The following is a 19,903-nucleotide window of genomic DNA, read 5'->3' on the forward strand; positions in this document are numbered from 1 at the left end:
CATGGAATAAAGACTGAAGCCTGCAGCAGCTGAATTTCCTGGCCATGGGAAGCTCTGTGTCCCTTGTGCACACAGTGAGCCCGAGGCTCAGCCCAACAGAGCCTTTGTGCTCTGTGCTGTGTCCCTGACTCTGCTGCAGCGTTGGGCACAGAGCAGCTGCAAAGAGCTGRGAGAGCACAGCAAGGGCTCCATTTCTGCTGCAATTACACAATCTGCTCTCCTGGGCTGGCCTCACCTTCCTGGGGTACTTGTAGGGTGCAGTCACCTTCTTGGCGTGCTCTTGCAGCTCTTGGGTTAATTTTTCTGGRTCGTGCGAYASAAAAGCAGCAGCCAAAACAATGAAGGCTTTGACCACCTGTGCCACAAAAAGAAAGGGATTCCATGAACTTCCAGAGGTGGGAATAAAGGGACACATTTGATGTGAAAAGTGAGGGTCAAAATTCAAAATGCCAAAATATGGAATTGTTCTTCAATTTCTCTTTTCATTGGCTGTTTGTTACTGAGTGCTGTGCAATGAAGGATCCATTCTGCAGCAGAGAGTGGTCTGCTATTTTCCACTTTTTTTCCTAACTTTTACACACCATTAAACTTTCAAAAAGCCCTAGTATAGAAAATAAAGAGAGAGAAAAATCTCATCCCAGTTACTCAAAGAAAAGTTGCAAAGTTGAAAAATATAAACCAAAAATTAAACACTACCAAGATGTCATTGGTACAGCGAACTAAGTGACAAAACAAGAAATAATCCAGATTTTCTCCCTTAGAATAAAAGATGGCACGATTACTCTTGTGAAAAGCCATTTTTTTCCCTCCACATCAAAATCTGCAAACAAAGAAATAATTCTGAATTTGTAAGGTGTATCAAGATACGGATTTAAAAATTTGAGCCCACTTGATTTCAAATATCTGCGACATTCAAATTCCAAGGAAGCCTAGCACAATAAGCAAATGGATACCCATAAGAAAAGCTTTTTTCCCCCATTTTTCCCCAGATCCTCCYTCACCTCTCCTCGCAGGGGGTCGGGGCTGCTGACCACAGCCACGTCTGCCACTGCCGGGTGCTGCAGCAGAGCACTCTCCACCTCGAAGGGGCCGATGCGGTACCTGCACAGAGGCCACAGCTCAGCTCCAGCCCTGCCCTGCTCTGTTCTGCTCTGGGGAATCCACGGGAATGACTTACCCTGAGGAGTTAATGATATCATCATCTCTGCCCACAAACCACACATAGCCCTGCTCATCCATGCTGCCTCTGTCCCCGGTCACGTAGAAATCCCCACGCACACAGGCAGCGCTTTTCTCTGGGTTGTCCTGCAAAGAAACAGAGATTTCAGGAMAAGGATCTGATTGTCAGTGACACATAATGATTGTTAGTGAAACATAAAGCATTTCCTTTGCAGTGGTGCTAAAAGTGATCAAAATAACTTTTTGTTCTCACAATAAATGTGTTCCATACTGTTTTATATTTGCACCAAATAGAGCCTGGGCAATCACATTATAACAGTTGTTGTTTGAGGATGCTACAAACATCAAACATTATTGGTGTTCAAAAGAGGATTAAAACCATAGGTAGGTCCCCAGAGCCTGTTGAGTGTGACAGTTCAGCTCAGGGGAGGACACCCTCAGCTTTGCCTCTGCTCCTGATTTCTTGAGCATGTCCTGAACCTCAGCAGCAGCACACGGTGCCCGTGCTCACAGTGCCCAAAGAACCCAGCTTGTCCTTGTGCCACCCTGTCCTTGTGTCCACCCTGTCCTTGTGCCCACCTTGTCCTTGTGCCCACCCTGTCCCTGTGCCCACCCTGTCCCTGTGCCATGGGCTGGGAGAGCCCTGCCTGGCTCTCTGGGCACACACACACTCACAGTGTCACACACACACCCACACAGTGTCACACACAGTGTCACACTCACCCTGTCCCACTCACCAGGTAGTGGGAGAAGAGGCAGAAGGGCCGTGTTGGCTGCACTCTCACAGCGATGGTGCCCTCTGCTCCTGGAGGCAGCACAGCCCCGTGCTCATCCACGATCTGCAGCAGGGACACCCAGGGCAGGGCTGCCATCAGCTCAGGGCACCTCTGCTCAGCCCAGGCAGGGCAGGGACAGCTCTGCCCACTGTGCCACCCATGGGTGCTGTACCTGCACATCGTACGGGGGAACAGCTCTGCCCAGAGAGCCCGGCTTGATCTGCATTCCCTTCASATTGGCACAGATCGGCACCTGCAGAACAAATTTTTTTCTTAAATGGTTGCAACATCTGGTAAATTTTATCTTTTTTTACATCAGGCACCTTTCCATGACTTTGTCATAACAAGGGCTGGACCAGGACCAAAGCACTGTGGTTCCAAAGAACAGCAGAGTCTGGGTTGTGAGCCCCTTCAATATTTTTCATTAAAACCTCAGACAGGTATAGCTATCCAGAGCAATAATCACTTTTASTTTTGATTTTGAAATTAAGATGGTGAAAGGTTCCACCACCAATAATTAATTTATTGCCAACGTACTGTTTCGGTCTGGCCATAACCTTCATGGATTTCCAGCCCTGTCTGCATTTTCCACTTGGCCCACACTTCAGGATGGAGTGCTTCCCCTCCAGTGACACAGTGCTTCAGACTCGGGAACTTGTACCTTGGGAGAAAAGGAAATGAAATGAAATAATTCCCTTAACTCCTAAAAGAGCAGCGAGTGGCCCTGACTGAACAGACTCCCTCGGCTTTCCAGAGATGTATCCCCAAAACTTCCCAATCTCCTTAGAACTGACGGCCACCATCCTGTCACACACCCATGGAGCTACCACTGCACATGATGTGCTTTATCTCTGTCACTAGAAAGAGGTTCTTCTGCAGGAATTGTGTGAGCAGAAGTGTTTCCTTGGGAGAGCAGACATGAACAGAGAAATCTGAACACGCACAAGACGGGTGTGGAAAGCTCCATCCTGTGCCAACATCCAAAATCAAATACAGCACAGGGAATTTTCGAGAGCAAAAGGAAGGGTGAGTGGGTACACAGAGCCTGAGCTCTGCTAAACCTGGGCTGATTTTTTCATGGTGAAAGATCCGTGTGACAGGAATAAATCCCCTCTCTCCCTGTACCTGCTGACATCGTGCTGCACCAGCATGCGGAAGGCGGTGGGAGCCGTGCAGAACGTGCTGATGGGATATCTGGAGAGAGTCTGCAAAAACAGCAATTGCTGTGCTGAGGAGGGAGGGGAATGGGAGCCTGAGCCTGTCAATGTGCAGCTGATGGACAAAAGAGGCCAATGTTGAGGGGAGTCCATCAGCTGAGTGCATTTGTGAAGTGCCTGAGGGCAGGAATAGGCACTCTGGCAGCTCACTGAAAATTCACAATAACAGAGCCTTAATTCAGGTTTATGTTCTGATTACTGACTCCAAAGCAGCTGGAAATCCATACTTGAAGTGAGCTTTAGGCTCAATACTGGACATCACAGTATAAAATGTTAAGCTTACCTCTGCAATGACTTCTGGTTTAAAYTGTGGCATATTGTGCACAAAGACACAGGAKCCACAGATCCATGGTGCAAAAACACTGCTCCAAGCTGCTTTTACCCAGCCAGTGTCAGAGGTGTTCCACATTATGTCTGAAGGAGTCAAGTYCATCCAACRCCTGATGAAAAAGCAGAGGTGAAAAAAAACAAAGCTGCAGAGAGAGTGAGAGACTGAGGCCCAGTGACAGCAGGGTGAGGAAAGGGCAGGAGGTTTCCATCTGGAGATGTTCATGGTGTCAGCAAGGGCGGCTCAGGAGGAAGTGTGAGAGGGTTGCAGAGTCTGATACATTCTCTTATTTCCCTTCATTCCCTCCTACTTAACATTTCCAGCAGTTATTTTTTCTCATGAGCAGTGCAAAACATCTTTGTCTTGAGTTGCAGTACCCGGATCCAGAGCAAAACCCAAACAGATTTTGTGGGGCAGGCTTTCCCCACCCGGTGCAGTGAGACACCAGCAAAGACACAGCTCATTTCTCAAGGGAACTAAACAAGAGCCCTCCCCAGACCCCTGGTGTCCAGCTTCCAGCTCTGAATGCTTTGGGAATGTATCCTTAACTTTCAGCATGAGGGGGAGACAAGATCCTACATGAAACACCTGCATTTCCTGGAGTTTTATGGTCTCTTGTTCAGTTGAATGGGATCCTGTCATGGATCAGGGAGGAGCTGCAGGGTCCCACCTGCCACTGACTGCAAATCCGATGCCGTAACTGCTGTGGGACTGCACCACCATCTTTGGGAAGCCCGTGGTTCCACTGGTGAAATAAATCAGCATCGGCTCCTCACTCCTNGGACATCACAGTATAAAATGTTAAGCTTACCTCTGCAATGACTTCTGGTTTAAACTGTGGCATATTGTGCACAAAGACACAGGAGCCACAGATCCATGGTGCAAAAACACTGCTCCAAGCTGCTTTTACCCAGCCAGTGTCAGAGGTGTTCCACATTATGTCTGAAGGAGTCAAGTYCATCCAACRCCTGATGAAAAAGCAGAGGTGAAAAAAAACAAAGCTGCAGAGAGAGTGAGAGACTGAGGCCCAGTGACAGCAGGGTGAGGAAAGGGCAGGAGGTTTCCATCTGGAGATGTTCATGGTGTCAGCAAGGGCGGCTCAGGAGGAAGTGTGAGAGGGTTGCAGAGTCTGATACATTCTCTTATTTCCCTTCATTCCCTCCTACTTAACATTTCCAGCAGTTATTTTTTCTCATGAGCAGTGCAAAACATCTTTGTCTTGAGTTGCAGTACCCGGATCCAGAGCAAAACCCAAACAGATTTTGTGGGGCAGGCTTTCCCCACCCGGTGCAGTGAGACACCAGCAAAGACACAGCTCATTTCTCAAGGGAACTAAACAAGAGCCCTCCCCAGACCCCTGGTGTCCAGCTTCCAGCTCTGAATGCTTTGGGAATGTATCCTTAACTTTCAGCATGAGGGGGAGACAAGATCCTACATGAAACACCTGCATTTCCTGGAGTTTTATGGTCTCTTGTTCAGTTGAATGGGATCCTGTCATGGATCAGGGAGGAGCTGCAGGGTCCCACCTGCCACTGACTGCAAATCCGATGCCGTAACTGCTGTGGGACTGCACCACCATCTTTGGGAAGCCCGTGGTTCCACTGGTGAAATAAATCAGCATYGGCTCCTCACTCCTSGTCCTGACGCATTCATGGTCAGCAGATGCAGCCCTTCAGGAGAAATGTTATATTCCAGTCAGTACATGCRGTTTTCCAGCAGRGAATCAGTATTYTTAGTGTTTAGGAAAGTTGTCCCAAATGAAATGATCTTATTAAATCAATATTTGTGTTATGTATCACAGGGAATTGTCAGAGAACACCCCAGAGGTGCTCTCTAAATCCCACAGGGCTCAGGAGAAGCTGAAGGAACAGAACTTTGCTCCCAATCCGGGGCTGGATGAACATGCAGAGTGTGATCAATGCAGAGGGGACAGAAGCATTCAAATGGACACTCATTTGTGTTTTACAAAGCAGCCAAGCCCGAGCAATGTCCCCTGAGGGCACAGCCCCTGCAGCTGGCGGCTGCTGGGGACAGAGGTGACACTCACGCCAGCAGCTCTGCGAGGTTCAGCCAGCCAGCCCTGCTCCCTGGGCCCAGCAGCAGTTTGCTTTTCAGGCAGGGGCTGCCAGGCAGGACAGCGTCCAGGGCAGCGGCCAGGGGGGCACTGCTGATCACACACTTGGCCTGCGACGCCTGCAGCCGGTACCAGAGGTCTTTGGCCGTTAACTGGGATGTCCCTGGAATCAGCACAATTCCTGGAAAAGAGCAAGAGGCAATGGAGAAACATCAGTGTTTCCCAAAAGCACTCGATGGTGTTSCTCTGTGGATGCTGAGCTGATCCATCAGGGATGTTTGGCAGWTGAAAAGCAGAGCCACAGAAGATCATTCAGTTCTGAACGAGTGCAATGCCAGCAGTCAGTGCATGGAGCTGCACCCTGGCAATGCAGCCTGAGCCTAAAGCTGGGAGTTCTTCCCTGTCCCTTCAGTCCCTGCCATGAGTGTGCCCAGCTCAGCTCTGGCCAGGGCTGCTGGCACTCACCTGCTCTCATGCAGGCCACACTCAGCAGCCACCACTCGGGGACACGGGGCAGGACTGCAATGGCTCTGTCTCCTCTGTGCAGCCCACAGAGCTGCGAGAGCACATTGGCTGCCTTCCTGGACAGCCAGGCCAGCTCCTCAAAGCTCCACTGCACCTCCTGTCCCTCGCCACTCACCCACCAGAAAGCTGGGCTGGCTGCTCTCCTGCCATCCTGCAACACGGGAGGAGAGGGAAAAGGAGACAGCAAAACTTAGAGCATTTCATTTCAATAGAAACCATCCCTGAAATTCATCTCTTACAGTGACACTCATATAGCTGATAAATGAAATAAAACGCAGCTTTCCACTCTGCAGCCAATAGTGCCCAGTGCCCATCAGGAAAACTGATTTGTGTCATCTGAGATTGTTCACTGTGTCCTGCTTCTGGCTGGGATGGAGTAAGCACTGCTTAGCAACAACTGAGTCAAGGAGTTTGCAGTTTCTGCCACCAAGGAGGTGCAGGAGAGGCTGGAGGGTCCCAGGACAGGTGACCCAAAGTGCCCAGAGGGACATTGCAGAGCACAGCAGGTGCTGCTCAGGTCACACACAGGGAGATTGCTCAGGGATGTTTGGGGATGGGATGGGCACTGATCTGTGGCACTCAGCTCCCAGTACTGTATCATTATAATTATGATCATTATCACATTTCAATTGTTAAACTGTTCTTACCTCAGCCCATGGGGTTTACCTTTATCCTCTCCTGATTGTCCTTCCCATCCCAGTGCCAGTGAGTGTGTGTGTGTTTGTGTGGGTGACATCCAGCACCTCTGTGCTTCTCATTCCAGCTGGGGTAAAGCTACAACTCAATGTTTGTGAAACAAAAGACAAATACTACCTTTTCCAGTCGTGCCCACTCGTCTAAGACATCACTYGCAAAGTTGAAATATTCTGGCAGTTCCTTTTCGCACCGGTTTATAGACTCATAATGGGAAATAATCTGAGATGTAAGAAGTCTGTTGTTTCCATGGAATGTTCTGGAAGGAGAYCTGAGRGTCTGCAAACACCGAGGAATCCAGGATTTAATAAATGTTCTCATGATAAATGATGTTTTATCTGTGAGCCAGGAAAAGAATCAGGTGTACTCCTAAGGAATCCGTCACCTGAAATGAAAGAAAATACATTTAAATCCTGCCAGTTATTGGTCACTGTCTGGTTTGTGATGCTGGATGAATTAATGCAAAGCAACTTGAACAAATAGGTTGTTTGTGCACATCCATGTTTTTCCCTATTATTTTATGTTCCTCTTTTTCTTGTAATGAGATTGAGCACTGCTTTTCATTAGAATATTTGTCCTCTACTTTGTCAGCTGGTGAAYGACTCTCATAGCTCATCTCTAAAATGCCACTTCCCCGTGCTTTTCTCAATATCTGTGTCTTGATTCCTGTAAATTTTATGTTTCTTTGCCCACTTACAGAAATAAAATGCCACTGCTTTTGAAACGTTTTAGGAGACKATCACCTTGACTTAGAATGGTGTCTGTAATTATGCTGTGCCTTAAATCTGCACTAGATGGCGAGTCACACTGAATTTATGCACCAATAAAACTGAAGAATCTCTGATTTGTATTCTTAGGAGTTCTGTTTTCTTTCAGGTCATGGGATAAACACAAAATAAGCAGCAGGTGAGCAAAGGTGAAATGCCAAAGACTTCCCTTTGCTTTGCACTTCAGCTCAAGTTTGCAGCTTAAGATCCATTTTGGAAAATGAACTTGCAAAGGAAGTGCCAACACTTCCAGTTCCTCCCTGCCTCACACACAGCGTTCAGGTACCTGTGGAAAAGACAGAATGGATGATGCCACAGGTACGTAAAGCCCAACCCTCAAAGGGAAGAAAACTGAATTTTCAGCCACAGAACCTTTGACCTGCAGCACTGAGAGATGCATTTTAACCTTTCTAACACGTTCCTTGAAGAGAAAGAGACCACAAAGTCAAATAGGAGACCCTTATCTTYCAGCTTTTCTTTCTCCTTTGGTACCTGATTGTCAAATCTGGATTTCTGTGTTCTCTTATCTTGCAGCAGCCTGAATACACAGCTCCTGATTTCATTGGGATCCTGTGGAGTGCTGACAGAACACACTCAAGGTGCATTGCAGCTCCAGCCTTTTGAGACCCATAGAAAAGGGAAACCCAGCCCAGGATGAAAACAGCTCAATCAGCAATGCCCCCAAAATCCTTCACCCACAGAGAATGGAGGACACCACATCAAACCCCACTGTGAACACTCCTTTTTGGATAAAAAGTCTGCTAAAGGCACAAAGACTGAAGCAGCCCTTGCTGCTCCTCAAGAAAAARAAGAAAAAGTCATTATTGGAGGATTTTCTTCTTGTTTCTACTAATCCAGACCCACCTGTTGTCAAGTCAGCTCTGTCCTCTGTGMCACTGAAACAACCACCAGAACACAGTTTTGGGGGTAAAGGTCACAAATTTCAGCACAGTTTAAGGGTCAAAGATGTTTCTGCTACAGCTACAGGCTGGCAGATATTTAAAGAAATAGTAATCCCTTAGTAAATTGAAGGAATTGCAGAATCTTAATATTTCTGTGAGATTTTTTAATATGTTCTGAAAAGATTGTCTGGGGAGTCGTCACAGTTCACATGCAGAGCTGACAGCTCTCCTAAGGTTGAATTGGTACATTCAGCCCTTCAGTTCATTGCACAGAAAATTGTGCTGCAAACCAATGGCAGAATCCTCTGGTTGGACCCCCAGGTGATATCCTGGTTGGACCCAGCAGGTGATATCCTGGTTGGACCCAGCAGGTGATATCCTGGTTGGATCCACAGCCTGGTATTTCAGCAGAGAGGGAGAACCTGTCCCAGCCCCTCCAGCTCTGCCTGCAGCCCTGACCAGAGGGGCTCTCCTTACAGAGGCCACTCTGAATCCTTTCTGCACWCAAGTGTTTCCTCCTCAGCTCCTTCCCCCTCTCCTTGGGGTGTTTATTTACAGAAACTGCAAACCAAACTTCCTCTGAGGTCCTTTTGTCCTCCCCAAACACTACTGAAGGCAGGGAAGTCCTTCACTCATTGAATTTGCCCATGGAAAGGTGCAGTTGGCCCCACTGGTGGCAGTCAGACTCTTATCAACCTTTTACCAGCAGGCATTTGAGCAGCAAACCCCACTGCTCAATGCTGCTTTGCCTCTTCCTTCCCCAGGGGCTGGAGAGAGGCAGCACAGGATGAAAACAAAGCCATTTTTCCCTCTGCTGCTGTCGTTTCTCACAGATCTCCTGGCAGCAGACACCATTGGCCCAAAYGAAGCAAAGCTAAAGAAAGCCAAGCTCCCCAAAATAAAAAAGGAGAACAATGTCCTCTTGCTGAGAACGAGCAACTTTGACAGAGCCCTGAAGGAAGCTGAGTACCTGCTGGTGGAGTTCTGTGAGTACCAATTTGCACTTGTGTTTCACAGCAGTGATGGGTAAAACATATTTAAAAAAAACCCCACAAAACAAAAATTAATCAGAAAGTGCTTTTCTCCCTCTTACATTTTCATCAGCACTTTGAATGAGGTTTTTTTGGATGTCGTGTCTACTCTTTTGTGCTTCAGGGATTGTCTTTGTACAATATTTTGGTGTCTGCAATTGCATTCTATTGTTCTTTCTCCCTGAAATGAGCTCTTGATTAGGTAGAAGAAGGTTTGTGGGCCTTCTTTTAGGTTAAAATTTTTAAACACTTCTGAAAGTGTTGAGATTTAGGGAAATTTAATTTGCTAATTACGGAGGATTTAAAGCTATTTGCCAAATTCAATCTGCAGTTCTGAACTGCTGAGAGTTTTATCTCTCTGAAGATGCAAAATTTTGGTGAAAAAATAATTYATTAGAAAAACCTCAGTCATTCTCTATTCTCATCTATGTAAGATATTTTTCAAAGCACAGGATCTAAGYTGTGAGGTCAGAAAAGGGTTTGTAGCCAAACCTGCTTGGTAAGATTATCAACCATGAGATATTGCAGCACATTCCAGGATTGCAACCTGATATGAATGGAAAACAGACGTGAAAAAATTCATGAAGAGACAGGAGATGAAGAAAGGATTGTTCAGAATTCTGCAGCTCAGGGATTTGGGCACTCAGAGCGAGTGGGGATCTAAATCAAGATTTCTTCCCCCTACCTGGGAGCAGAGTCTGATATCCCAACCCTCACAACAGCTTCCTCTGAAGGGAAGGACAAACACACTCTTCCATTTCATTGTTACTGCATCTCCCAGGAAATGCCAGACTGAAACCSTGCTCTGTCCACACCTCACTCCAGAGATCATCATTCTGTGTTTTGGGTGTGTCTGAAGGGTTTACTGGAGCTCCTGGATTCAGGGATTGCCTTTCCCCACAAAGCACAAACCAGCAGTCCCTGGGAAGGGTCATGGAATCACTCCCAAGGATTATGGAATCACTCCCAAGGATTATGGAATCACTCCCAAGGATTATGGAATCACTCCCAGGAGCAATGAGCAGCAGAGCACAGCTCCATTGTCTGGAGCCCATTGCCTCCATCTCAAACATTCCCAAAGGGAAATGTGTCACTGATCAGCTTTGGGATGGTGACACTGTGCTGCCCTGAGCTGTGGGAAGTCTGGTCCCACACTGCTGACTGAACTCATTCATTTGCTGCCATAATTTCATTGCACAGCCCGAGGAGACCAAAGATGGGACCTGCAGGAGAAGGCCTTAAAGCCCTAATCTTTTATATCCTGCTCCTTAAAACAATCTATCTAAATAAACAATCTGTGTTAACATGGAGCTATTGAGGGAACTTAGATAATGTGAGAGAAAATAAAATTGCCCAGATCAGCCAGGAAACCTGTGGGGATGCCAGGAATCAGCTTCAGAAATGCAGAATGAATGAGAGACCTGAGATCTTTTTCYTCCTGACTCATTAGCAATCACAGACACACAGAGAATGGGGAGGAATTGCAGGCTGCCAGAAGGTGGGATTGGGATTTCTTCTGGTGCTGTGCCAGAAAACAGAACAGTTTGAGCTACAAACTTTGATTCAACACTATGCCTTGACCACCYATCAATTAGGAGAAAACACCAAAGCTTTTACTGTTCCATAGCATTCTTTACTCACCGGTCCCACAGTGTTTTCAGGAAGGTTTGCTGTGCCCAGTGACCCCCAGTGCTCCCAAAGCTTTCAGTTCCTCCTCCCAGTGCCCCAGGGATGCCCTCCTTTRGGAAGGGTTTATTAATACCCATTGACTTTGGGCCAGGCAGGGCACGGATCCCTCTGAGCTGGGCAAAGTTCAGGGGGCAGGTTCAGTGAAAACAGAGCAGGGACCCAGAGAGCCCTCACTGCTCTCTGTGTTTGAGAGAGATCAAACATCCCCAGCAGTGGCTGAGCCCTGCCCATGCTGTACCCATCCTGTGCCCTGTCTGTGCCCATCCTATTCCCACCCTGTGCCCCTCCCAGCCATGTGGAACTGATCCCAATTTCTCTGTTCACAAATCCCTGTGAGCTCGGGCAGTTCAAGCCCTGCTCTCCTGGATGTGCTGCCTGCATGGGGCATTCTGTGTTTAACCTCTCACTGCCTGGCTGCCAGTCCCTGCCCTGATTTCACCGCAGAGAAAAGCAAACAAACAATCAAACARATACTGGAAAACRTCCCGAGCACTCCARCAAATGTGCCARCCCCAGAGAGAACAGACTTTGTACACTTTGGACACTGAAACACTGCTCTCAGAGCACATAAYACTTCCTACAGCCCAGCAGAGTTCAGGAAAAGACACAGATCCCAGTGAATGCTGGATTCCTCAGGTTTGTGAGGAATCTGCTGCTGTTCTTTCCAGTGAAAAGTTTTCAGTTCTGGACAAACATGGGGATAACCTGAGGACAAGCACACAAGGGGTGCAGATCTTGTGCTGTGCTCTGTGTGCTGAGCACACTGTCATTTATGGCAAGGTGATGTTTACCTTTCCCAGCAGAACATTTGTACATCCAGGGTCAGCCACACTGCTCCTGCAGCCTGGGACTGGCAGCATTGCTGAGATAATGACATTGAACAGGCAGAATGGGGGGCACTCTTGAACACAAACATCTCTTTTTTTTAAGGCACAAAAGCTGAAGTGATGTTATTTAAAAAAGAAAAAAAAAAATCAACCTTCAAAACACACTGCCAGCCTCTAAACACCACGCCCTGCTCCTCTCTTGCCCTCCTCCCTATTAATCTGGAAAAACACTTTCTGCATTACAGGAGCTTGCCCTAGTGAGGTGCTGACCAATTCTTATCACAGAGTCTGAATGTGAGTGAATGTGACTCCATCCTTGGCCCATCTGTAACTCATGCTCAGCACACTCAGCCCAGCTCCTTTCAATCTCCCAGCACTACTGAGATGCTGCTGATTGTTCACCACCACTGGTTCAAGGACACCTCGAGTGGTGAGCAACCAGCATCAATATAGACAAGTGAATATAATCTCCTTTATTTCTGAGCTATAAAAGATGTTATTGAAACCCTCCAGCTACCACTTGACACAACAACCTCCMCTAGACAGCCTCAGGCTGTGCTTATGTAACCCATCCGCTTCTCATTGSCCTTTTCCAGATGTTTCTTTAGCTCAGTCATCTCAGAATTTCTCTGAAGAATTTGCTGAGGCTGCACGACAGCTTAAAAAAGAAGCTCCAAGGATCCAGTTTGGCAAAATTGATGTGACACACCAGCACGACTTGAGAAAGGAATTTAACATTCAGGCCTTTCCTGCAGTGAAATTGTTTGTGAATGGCAGCAGGGAGGATCCYATAGACTGCAAAGGTAAACTGCCTCATGCACTGATAAGATAATGGGATGGAATGACAGGAGCACCCGTGTGCTGAGAGGGAAAATAGAGATGCTCAGATAAACAATACACAAGGTGGAAAGCTGGCTTTGCCCATGGTTTTAAATATGCAATTGCACCTCTACCAACACAGGAACTTTAACCTGAATTCATCTTCCCTACCAAAACACTGAAAATCTTCTCTCTGTTAAGYTCACACAGCCCAGTTCATTGCTGGTGTTATTCCACCGAGCACCGAGTCACCCCAACAAGACAATTCCTCCCAATTATCACAATAATCATTAATGATTAATGCAAAACAAGAATTGGGTCCCCAAGCTGCTGCATTTACCGTGTGGTCTCTGCAATTGCCATGGGCAGCATGGTTAAATGGAGCAGTGAACTGGGAATTCACAGGGTCCCTCACACACAGATCCTCTCCCTGGGCTCAGGACAAGAWTTGTGCCATTTAACCATCAGAGGGAGCTCAAATATGGCTTAGAATAAAACACGGAATAATTTGAAGCATTTTATAGAAAGTTATGAAGCAAAGACAAGGACAGGCTTGAGCAATCCCAGAAATCCAGGTCTTAGCAGAGATTTCTGTTCACTTACAGTATATACAAGAAAGGGTTTTTTTTTCCTAAAATGATGAACTTTTACAGAGATGATAAAAATTGCATCTTGACAATCATCTGTTAGTGWATTCTGAGCACACAGAAATGAGTCACAAGTTTAATACAACAAACAGARAAAGGATCCTAACGTTTGCCCCCTGAGCCCAAGTGTGAGATATCTTTAACTGCTGAGCCCCCTGTGGCTCCTCTGAAAGCTGATCTTCWGTATTTTTAGAACTTGCTCCTCCTTGCTATTGAATTTCGTGCCCAGTTCCCACCACCCAGMCTTGTGCAAACAGCACAAATGCCACTGAGGATGTGCTCAACTTTTATTAGAGACACAACACCTGAGAGCAAAGACCTGCCTTCAGTCTCCAGGGAATTCTACAGCACCGAAAGAAAACCTCTCTCAAACTGGTGAAACTGGTGGGTTTTGTGGTTGTAAAATCACCATTTAYGACTGCAAGGTCAGAATTTGGCCAGAATAACCACACAGGCTGGTTAAAGGAACTCAATAGGAAGATCAAGCACACAAAAAAGGTTCTTAGGGGCTGTGGCACTGACACGAGTGACAAGAGCTCAGTTGTGCATTTAGAGAGCAGGAGTTCAGCACTGTGTGGCCACAGGACACTGCTCTGGGCTTTGTTCTGCAGCAGGAACACTCCAGAGATAATGTCTGCCTGCTTCACTTAAAAAAAAAAATAGTATTTTAACCTGGTTGCAGTGCTGTCTGCTGCAAAATTGGTGGCAGTAAAATGGTCTGACTCAATTTGATCTTGTCAGACTGCTCAAATGCACAGTTCCAGGACTTAGAGCTCTGATAATCCGTTTGTACTGCACATCTGGACTGTAGCACTCAACTTTTCCTTTTTYATKCAKGGTTTTAATTAACCCTTACTCTGGYCCAGCAAGGCTGTCTGTCACACAGAGAGGAAAGGGCTGAGATTATAATCATCAGAGCCTCAATTTGTTGCCTCATGGTAGTTTGAAAATGTAATTTTTAAAGACACTCAATATTCTAAAATTCCTGAAATCGTAGGAGAATTTACCAAATAAAAAGACTAACATCTCAGTAACACTGGTAGTAGTAATTTGGAGCCCAAAAGATGGAACAATCCAGAAATAAACGACAACTTTGACACTTCAGCTTTGTTTCTTGTACCAAAACTGAAGTGATGCTATGGCCCCCAGAGGAATTTTAACATCTCTGTGCCTATCAGATCCCTCCTGCAGCACCAAAGGGACACTTCTGACACTTGATGGCATTGAACAAACAGTTCAATAAAATCTGCAGTTGCTTTGGAGCYGTTCTGGATTGAAGCTCAGGTCGATGGTTCTTTATAGCTGTGATTTTGGGACACGTGAAATCTGGCAGGACAGGATTTCTGCCTGCCTGAATTTCTTCATCTATATTCTTTATAAAAGATTAATCGTTTATCTGCACCTAAAACTGTTTGCAGAGCTGTCAGAAGGCACTGTACTGAGTCTCTGTTGGTCTTTAGAGTCCCAATAGTTTAATGGCTGAGTTTGGGTCCCTCAAGTCCCYTCCTAATCAGGTCTGACCTCAGTCCTAAGGAGCCCAGGTCATCCCTCTGCCCCCATCCTGACTGCACAGAGATTTCTCTCATTCATTTTGACTTCATTTTAACTCTCTTTTCCTTCCACAGGAGTCAGAAAAGCCTCAGCCTTTATCACATGGGTGAAAAGAAGAACAGGACCTAGCACGGTTTTAATCAACTCCACAGCTCAGGCTGAAGCCATCCTAAAAGCTGATGATCTGGCAGTGATTGGCTTCTTTAGGGTAATTTTCTGGAAAGCTCAAAAAGCTTAAAAAAAACTTTGGGATATGCTGCTGGCTATCACCACCAAATCATACACATCCAAAAGGCCCAGAACTCACCAGAAAAATGCAGACCCTCAGCTTTCCTACATTAAAAAAAAAAAAAGAAAAAAAAAGAAAAAAAGGTTTCTATCTATTTTTTTCCCACTTCTAGACAAGCAGCCCAGGTAGGAATAAGCACATCTCCCAGCACAGAACATTTTCCTAATTTGCACTGCCCTGGCTGCTCACAGCACTGCCCCACATCCCCAGGGAAAGGGTTTCAGCCAAACCACCCCAAATCTGCCTGGGGAAAAAGGCCAGATCTGCTGTCAGAGTCAGTAAAATAGGAAAAACTATACCTTTTCAATGGGCCCTTGAAATCTTTAATATCTGGACATTCAATCAAGAATTTTCTCTAACTAAAGACACTTTTATTCTGGTATCTCTCTGCCCAGTTAAAAGCAGTGTCTGGGCTCATACCTGAGCTGATAAACCCCAAATGTGCTACAGGACACCCTCCAAGTGTTGTGGGTATGGAAATCAGGATTCATTCCCCAAATGTCCCAGAGGAACAGAGCTGGTGAGCACATTGAGCAAACAGGACACGCTGTGACAGTGCTCTGTGCCCAGAACTGTGCTGGGCAGCAATCTGCTCCCCAGCAGGGAGGAAGGCAAATTTCCAGGGTGGGTAAAACAGAGAAATGCCTTCAATCCCTGYGATGCAGAGTTCCCTGAAGCACACTGGGAGCAGACACTGCCTGCAGATGGGTTTGACTGGACACTGATCTTGCTCAGGGCTGAAATGACAGCAGATGAGCACGAGCCAGGGCACATCAGAGATTTACTGGGTGAGAGCCAACAAAACAGTGTCCCAGCAAATAAAGAGCCAAATTTGGCCTTCTATTACTCACAGATTGCTCACAAACAYGAGAGTGCCAGGACGTGTTGGAAGGTCTCAGCACATAAATTACTGTTCAACCAGCATGAAATAATGGTCTGATAAATCAAATCTGGAAGGGCTGTTGTTTTTCCTCCTCCTTGTTTGCTGTGGGTGTGAGGGTGGGCAGTGTGTTGGACTGATGGAGAGTTGAGGGGCTGAAAAATGAGGAGCACTCAATAAATGTTCATTCTGGGAGCAGGAACCTGACAATGGCAGCGTGGAAACTTTCTGTGAGACAGCACAAGAGGTGCCAGAGATGCCCTTTGGGATGACAGCCAGCGAGGATGTCTGTGCCACCTTCGGCATCCAGAGGAACTCCCTGCTGGTGTTTGAGAAGGTAGGAGGGCAAAAGTCTGGCAGCTGAGGTGTGRTGGCACTGTGGGCTGTGCAAAGGCAGCTGGGGAATTGTTCATCTTAAGTARTTTCCTAATCCAAATTCAAACAGCTTCACACAAAAAAAAAAAATAATGCATTTACAGATGAGAGACAAGTAGGCAAAATCAGCAACCTTTAGACAAGTGATATTTTCAATCTGYYTRCCTACATTCASRCTCTTAATTTATGATTAAAGATCTGGATACAATAGCTCTACTTTCCAACCTTCATTCTAATCACCCTTCACTGCCAGGTTCAGTGAGATTTGCAAACATTCACCTCTTTTCTCGTGTGTTGCTTTGGACCAGGAATCTTCTTCCAGTCCACAGCAGAAGTGACCAACAMCAAACCCAAAACTGCACAGAGCAGCAGCAGTGTTTGGATTAGGAAACAGCCAGACCAAAGATTTCCTGAGCAAGAATCTCACAGAGAGTGTGGGCAGATGTAGGGAAGATCTCTCAGTATGTTATGATTACTGAACAAATTTAAACTGTCAGCTCTACCTTGAATTTCAGCCACAATCTTGTTCTGCAATCTAGCTGTGACATTCATTTTACAAGCTATGGACTTTCAGTAGCTGAGGATCATAAACCCTCACTTTTARAGCTGTCATTGTGCTCCTGTGGTTGATGAGGCCACAATCTCACAAACCTCACTCTCTGTCCAGGGAAAACCAGTGCACAGTGAAGTGCTGGAGGATGGGAGACAGAACAAACTGAGTCTAACCAGGCTGATCAAAACCTTCACCTTGGATTTGGTCACTGAATACAATCCTGAGGTATGTGCATTTCACTGCATCCACAAAAACTACAGAGAAAGACAGAAATCCACACAGAAAGGGACCGAGGGACCTATTCTGCAGCTCAGGGAGTGAGAACTTTGCTTGTTTGACAAGGCCACCCTTAAACACGTCTGGAAACACCAGCAGAACCCAGCCCTTGGTCTAAGCCAGGCCTAATGGTGCTTCCCTCAGCTGAGATGTTCTTTCTGGAGGAGATGAGGAGTGGCTGTGGAGCAGTGAGCTCTGAACACACTGACACCTCCCTGCTGTCCCTCCGAGGGTGGGAGGGTGAAGGTCAGWCCCTAATCCTGGCTCTAAACCCTCCACCCCAATGCCAGTCAGAGCTCTGGGCCAGGGCACCACAGGAACCTGCAGGAATTGGCACTAGGGTGGGAAGGGAAGGGAAAGGAAAGSCATGGAAATGCCTTCTTCTTACTTTATCTCCTTTAAAACAATGAAACAAAATCCAATGCTTATGGAAATTACTGAGTCCTAAAAAGTAAAATTTGCAATAGCAGAACCTAGGGATGCTCAGGASCTGAGCCTCTGATTCACTGCTCTGCCTACAAAGACTGGAACAGATGTTGAGTCTTTTGTTTCCCAGACATCTGTGAAGATTTTTGATGTCCCTGTTGAAAATCACGTCCTGCTGTTCACCCCGACGAACTCGGAGGCATTCAGTAAGATTTATGAAAACTACAGATCTGCTGCTGCAGAATTCAGAGGAAAGGTTTGTAACGCTGAACCCAGATTTGCAAACAGAAATGCCAAAAGATCAGTGGAAAACCATTCACCARCATTTCTGATAGAAGCACACTGCTGCCAGTCCATCTTCTAATTCTACCAAACCATTTAAAAACTGTTTCAGTAACTATTATTTGAATTCATTAAGGACAAGCTGAAAGCTATTCCTGCCCCAGGTACACTGAAGGATGGTAACTCATCTCATAATGAAATATCACACTTTGGTAAATACACATGGATGTTCAGCTCTCCTGTGCTGTTGTGGAGATGAGCAATGAGCACTTTGAGGGGGAATTTTAAAGAGTTACTAAAAGATGTGATAGCAAAGCACTGTGAAAGGACWGAGGGAAAAGCTTCAGCACTTACAGCAGCTTTAGCATTTGTTATTAACTCAGATCAAGGTATGATAAAATCCACAGAGCTGTTGGGTCTTGGTCTGAGGCCCAAAGGGGTTCTAGAGAGTTCCTTTCATTTAAGGTTAGGCCCTACCCCCTGTCAAACTCCWCAGCCCATTTCTCTAAAATGAATAAACCAAAACTGGAAGACCCAGCCCGGTGCATGATTCTGTCTGTGCCCTCAGATGTTGTTTGTTTTGGTGGATACCGATGAAGTGAGGAACGGACGGATTTTTGAGTATTTTCGCATCAGAGACATTGATGTTCCTGCTGTGAGAATCCTGAACCTGCCCAGCGATGCCAGGTACAAAATGCCAGCRGATGAGGTGACTCTGGAGAACCTCAGAGCATTCTGCCAGAGCTTCCTCGATGGGAAAGCAAAGGTAAGTCCATTGCTAGTGAGGAACACCCAGCACAGCACTGAGCAATGAATCTGCAGAGAAGGGACAGAGGCTGGGACTCGTGATGGCTGARCAGGATRCAGTGATGYAAAAGGGTTATATATGRTGCAAAAGGGTTATATATGRTGCAAAAGGGYTATATATGGTGCAAAAGGGYTATCAGACAGTAACTGCACACTAGGCAATGTCCCATCAGCCTCACAGTTTCTCAACATTCCCTGCACTTTCACAGCAATGTTTCTCTTTCTGCTCAGCAACATCTGCCAAGTGAAGAAATTCCAGAAGACTGGGACAAGATGCCTGTCAAAGTGCTTGTTGGGAAGAATTTCCACAGCATCGTCTTCAACAAGACCATGACTGTGTTTGTTATGTTTTGTAAGTTTTGTCRTTAAATTCAGATTTTAAGCAGCTTTAACATGATCAATTGGAAGGAAGAAATGAAAGCTTATACTTATATACCAAACTAATCTCTGCACCTTACAGAGCCTGAGCTCAACAAACTTTTATTKTTTGTGGAAAGAATTGAAGAAAAATATGTGTCATATCTATGGAAACGCTGTGATACCTTTGCTGACTTAGTGTTCACTGGGTAGCACTGGATCCCTCAGTAAATATTTGTCAAGGCCATATCAAATCTCGTGTTGAAAGAGCCCTGGAAGGTGGTGCTGTACCCTGAAGGTGCAGAGCATGAACCAGGTTGTGCTCAAGGGCAGAGTGACCACAAACCCCAAACCCTGAGAATTGAGGGGCTGCACAGCTCCCTGTGACTGCACCCCACATTCTCTCCTTCTCATCTGATTTGTACATTTGCAGATGCCCCCTGGTCCCACGAGTGCAGARAGCTCCTGCAGATCTGGGACAAGCTGGCAGAGCAATATCAGAGTCACCAGGACATCATGATAGCCAAGATCGATGTCACAGCAAACGATCTCCAGTCTGTGGGCGTGGAGCGCTATCCCTTCTTCACCCTGTTCCCTGCTGGGCTGGGTTATCAGGTGAGAGAGGGGACAATG

General features: G+C 46.4%; 2 protein-coding genes across 2 annotated transcripts in view; one reads left to right on the forward strand and one right to left on the reverse strand.

Moving 5' to 3' along the window:
- LOC130582214 (acyl-coenzyme A synthetase ACSM4, mitochondrial-like) overlaps positions 1-11,228 on the reverse strand; it is a 22,560-nt gene extending 11,332 nt beyond the window's left edge. Inside the window, exons 1-13 of the mRNA XM_057380783.1 lie at positions 11,134-11,228; positions 6,913-7,177; positions 6,040-6,250; positions 5,548-5,755; positions 5,027-5,170; positions 4,312-4,468; positions 3,081-3,160; positions 2,493-2,616; positions 2,128-2,208; positions 1,917-2,018; positions 1,178-1,305; positions 1,002-1,101; positions 236-355 (exon numbers count right to left, since the gene is read on the reverse strand). Coding sequence (XP_057236766.1) covers positions 236-355; positions 1,002-1,101; positions 1,178-1,305; positions 1,917-2,018; positions 2,128-2,208; positions 2,493-2,616; positions 3,081-3,160; positions 4,312-4,468; positions 5,027-5,170; positions 5,548-5,755; positions 6,040-6,250; positions 6,913-7,113 — 1,656 coding nt within the window. The 5' untranslated portion in view covers positions 7,114-7,177; positions 11,134-11,228. The remainder of the gene's footprint in view (positions 1-235; positions 356-1,001; positions 1,102-1,177; positions 1,306-1,916; positions 2,019-2,127; positions 2,209-2,492; positions 2,617-3,080; positions 3,161-4,311; positions 4,469-5,026; positions 5,171-5,547; positions 5,756-6,039; positions 6,251-6,912; positions 7,178-11,133) is intronic.
- PDILT (protein disulfide isomerase like, testis expressed) overlaps positions 7,869-19,903 on the forward strand; it is a 14,950-nt gene continuing 2,915 nt past the window's right edge. Inside the window, exons 1-10 of the mRNA XM_057380814.1 lie at positions 7,869-7,877; positions 9,081-9,447; positions 12,605-12,811; positions 15,100-15,233; positions 16,394-16,531; positions 17,237-17,347; positions 17,955-18,080; positions 18,675-18,872; positions 19,145-19,265; positions 19,704-19,885. Coding sequence (XP_057236797.1) covers positions 7,869-7,877; positions 9,081-9,447; positions 12,605-12,811; positions 15,100-15,233; positions 16,394-16,531; positions 17,237-17,347; positions 17,955-18,080; positions 18,675-18,872; positions 19,145-19,265; positions 19,704-19,885 — 1,593 coding nt within the window. The remainder of the gene's footprint in view (positions 7,878-9,080; positions 9,448-12,604; positions 12,812-15,099; positions 15,234-16,393; positions 16,532-17,236; positions 17,348-17,954; positions 18,081-18,674; positions 18,873-19,144; positions 19,266-19,703; positions 19,886-19,903) is intronic.

This window comes from Malurus melanocephalus, unplaced genomic scaffold (genome assembly GCF_030028575.1).
Source record: "Malurus melanocephalus ecotype Western Australia unplaced genomic scaffold, MMel_1.1 scaffold_471, whole genome shotgun sequence".
NCBI classification, from domain to species: Eukaryota; Metazoa; Chordata; class Aves; order Passeriformes; family Maluridae; genus Malurus; species Malurus melanocephalus.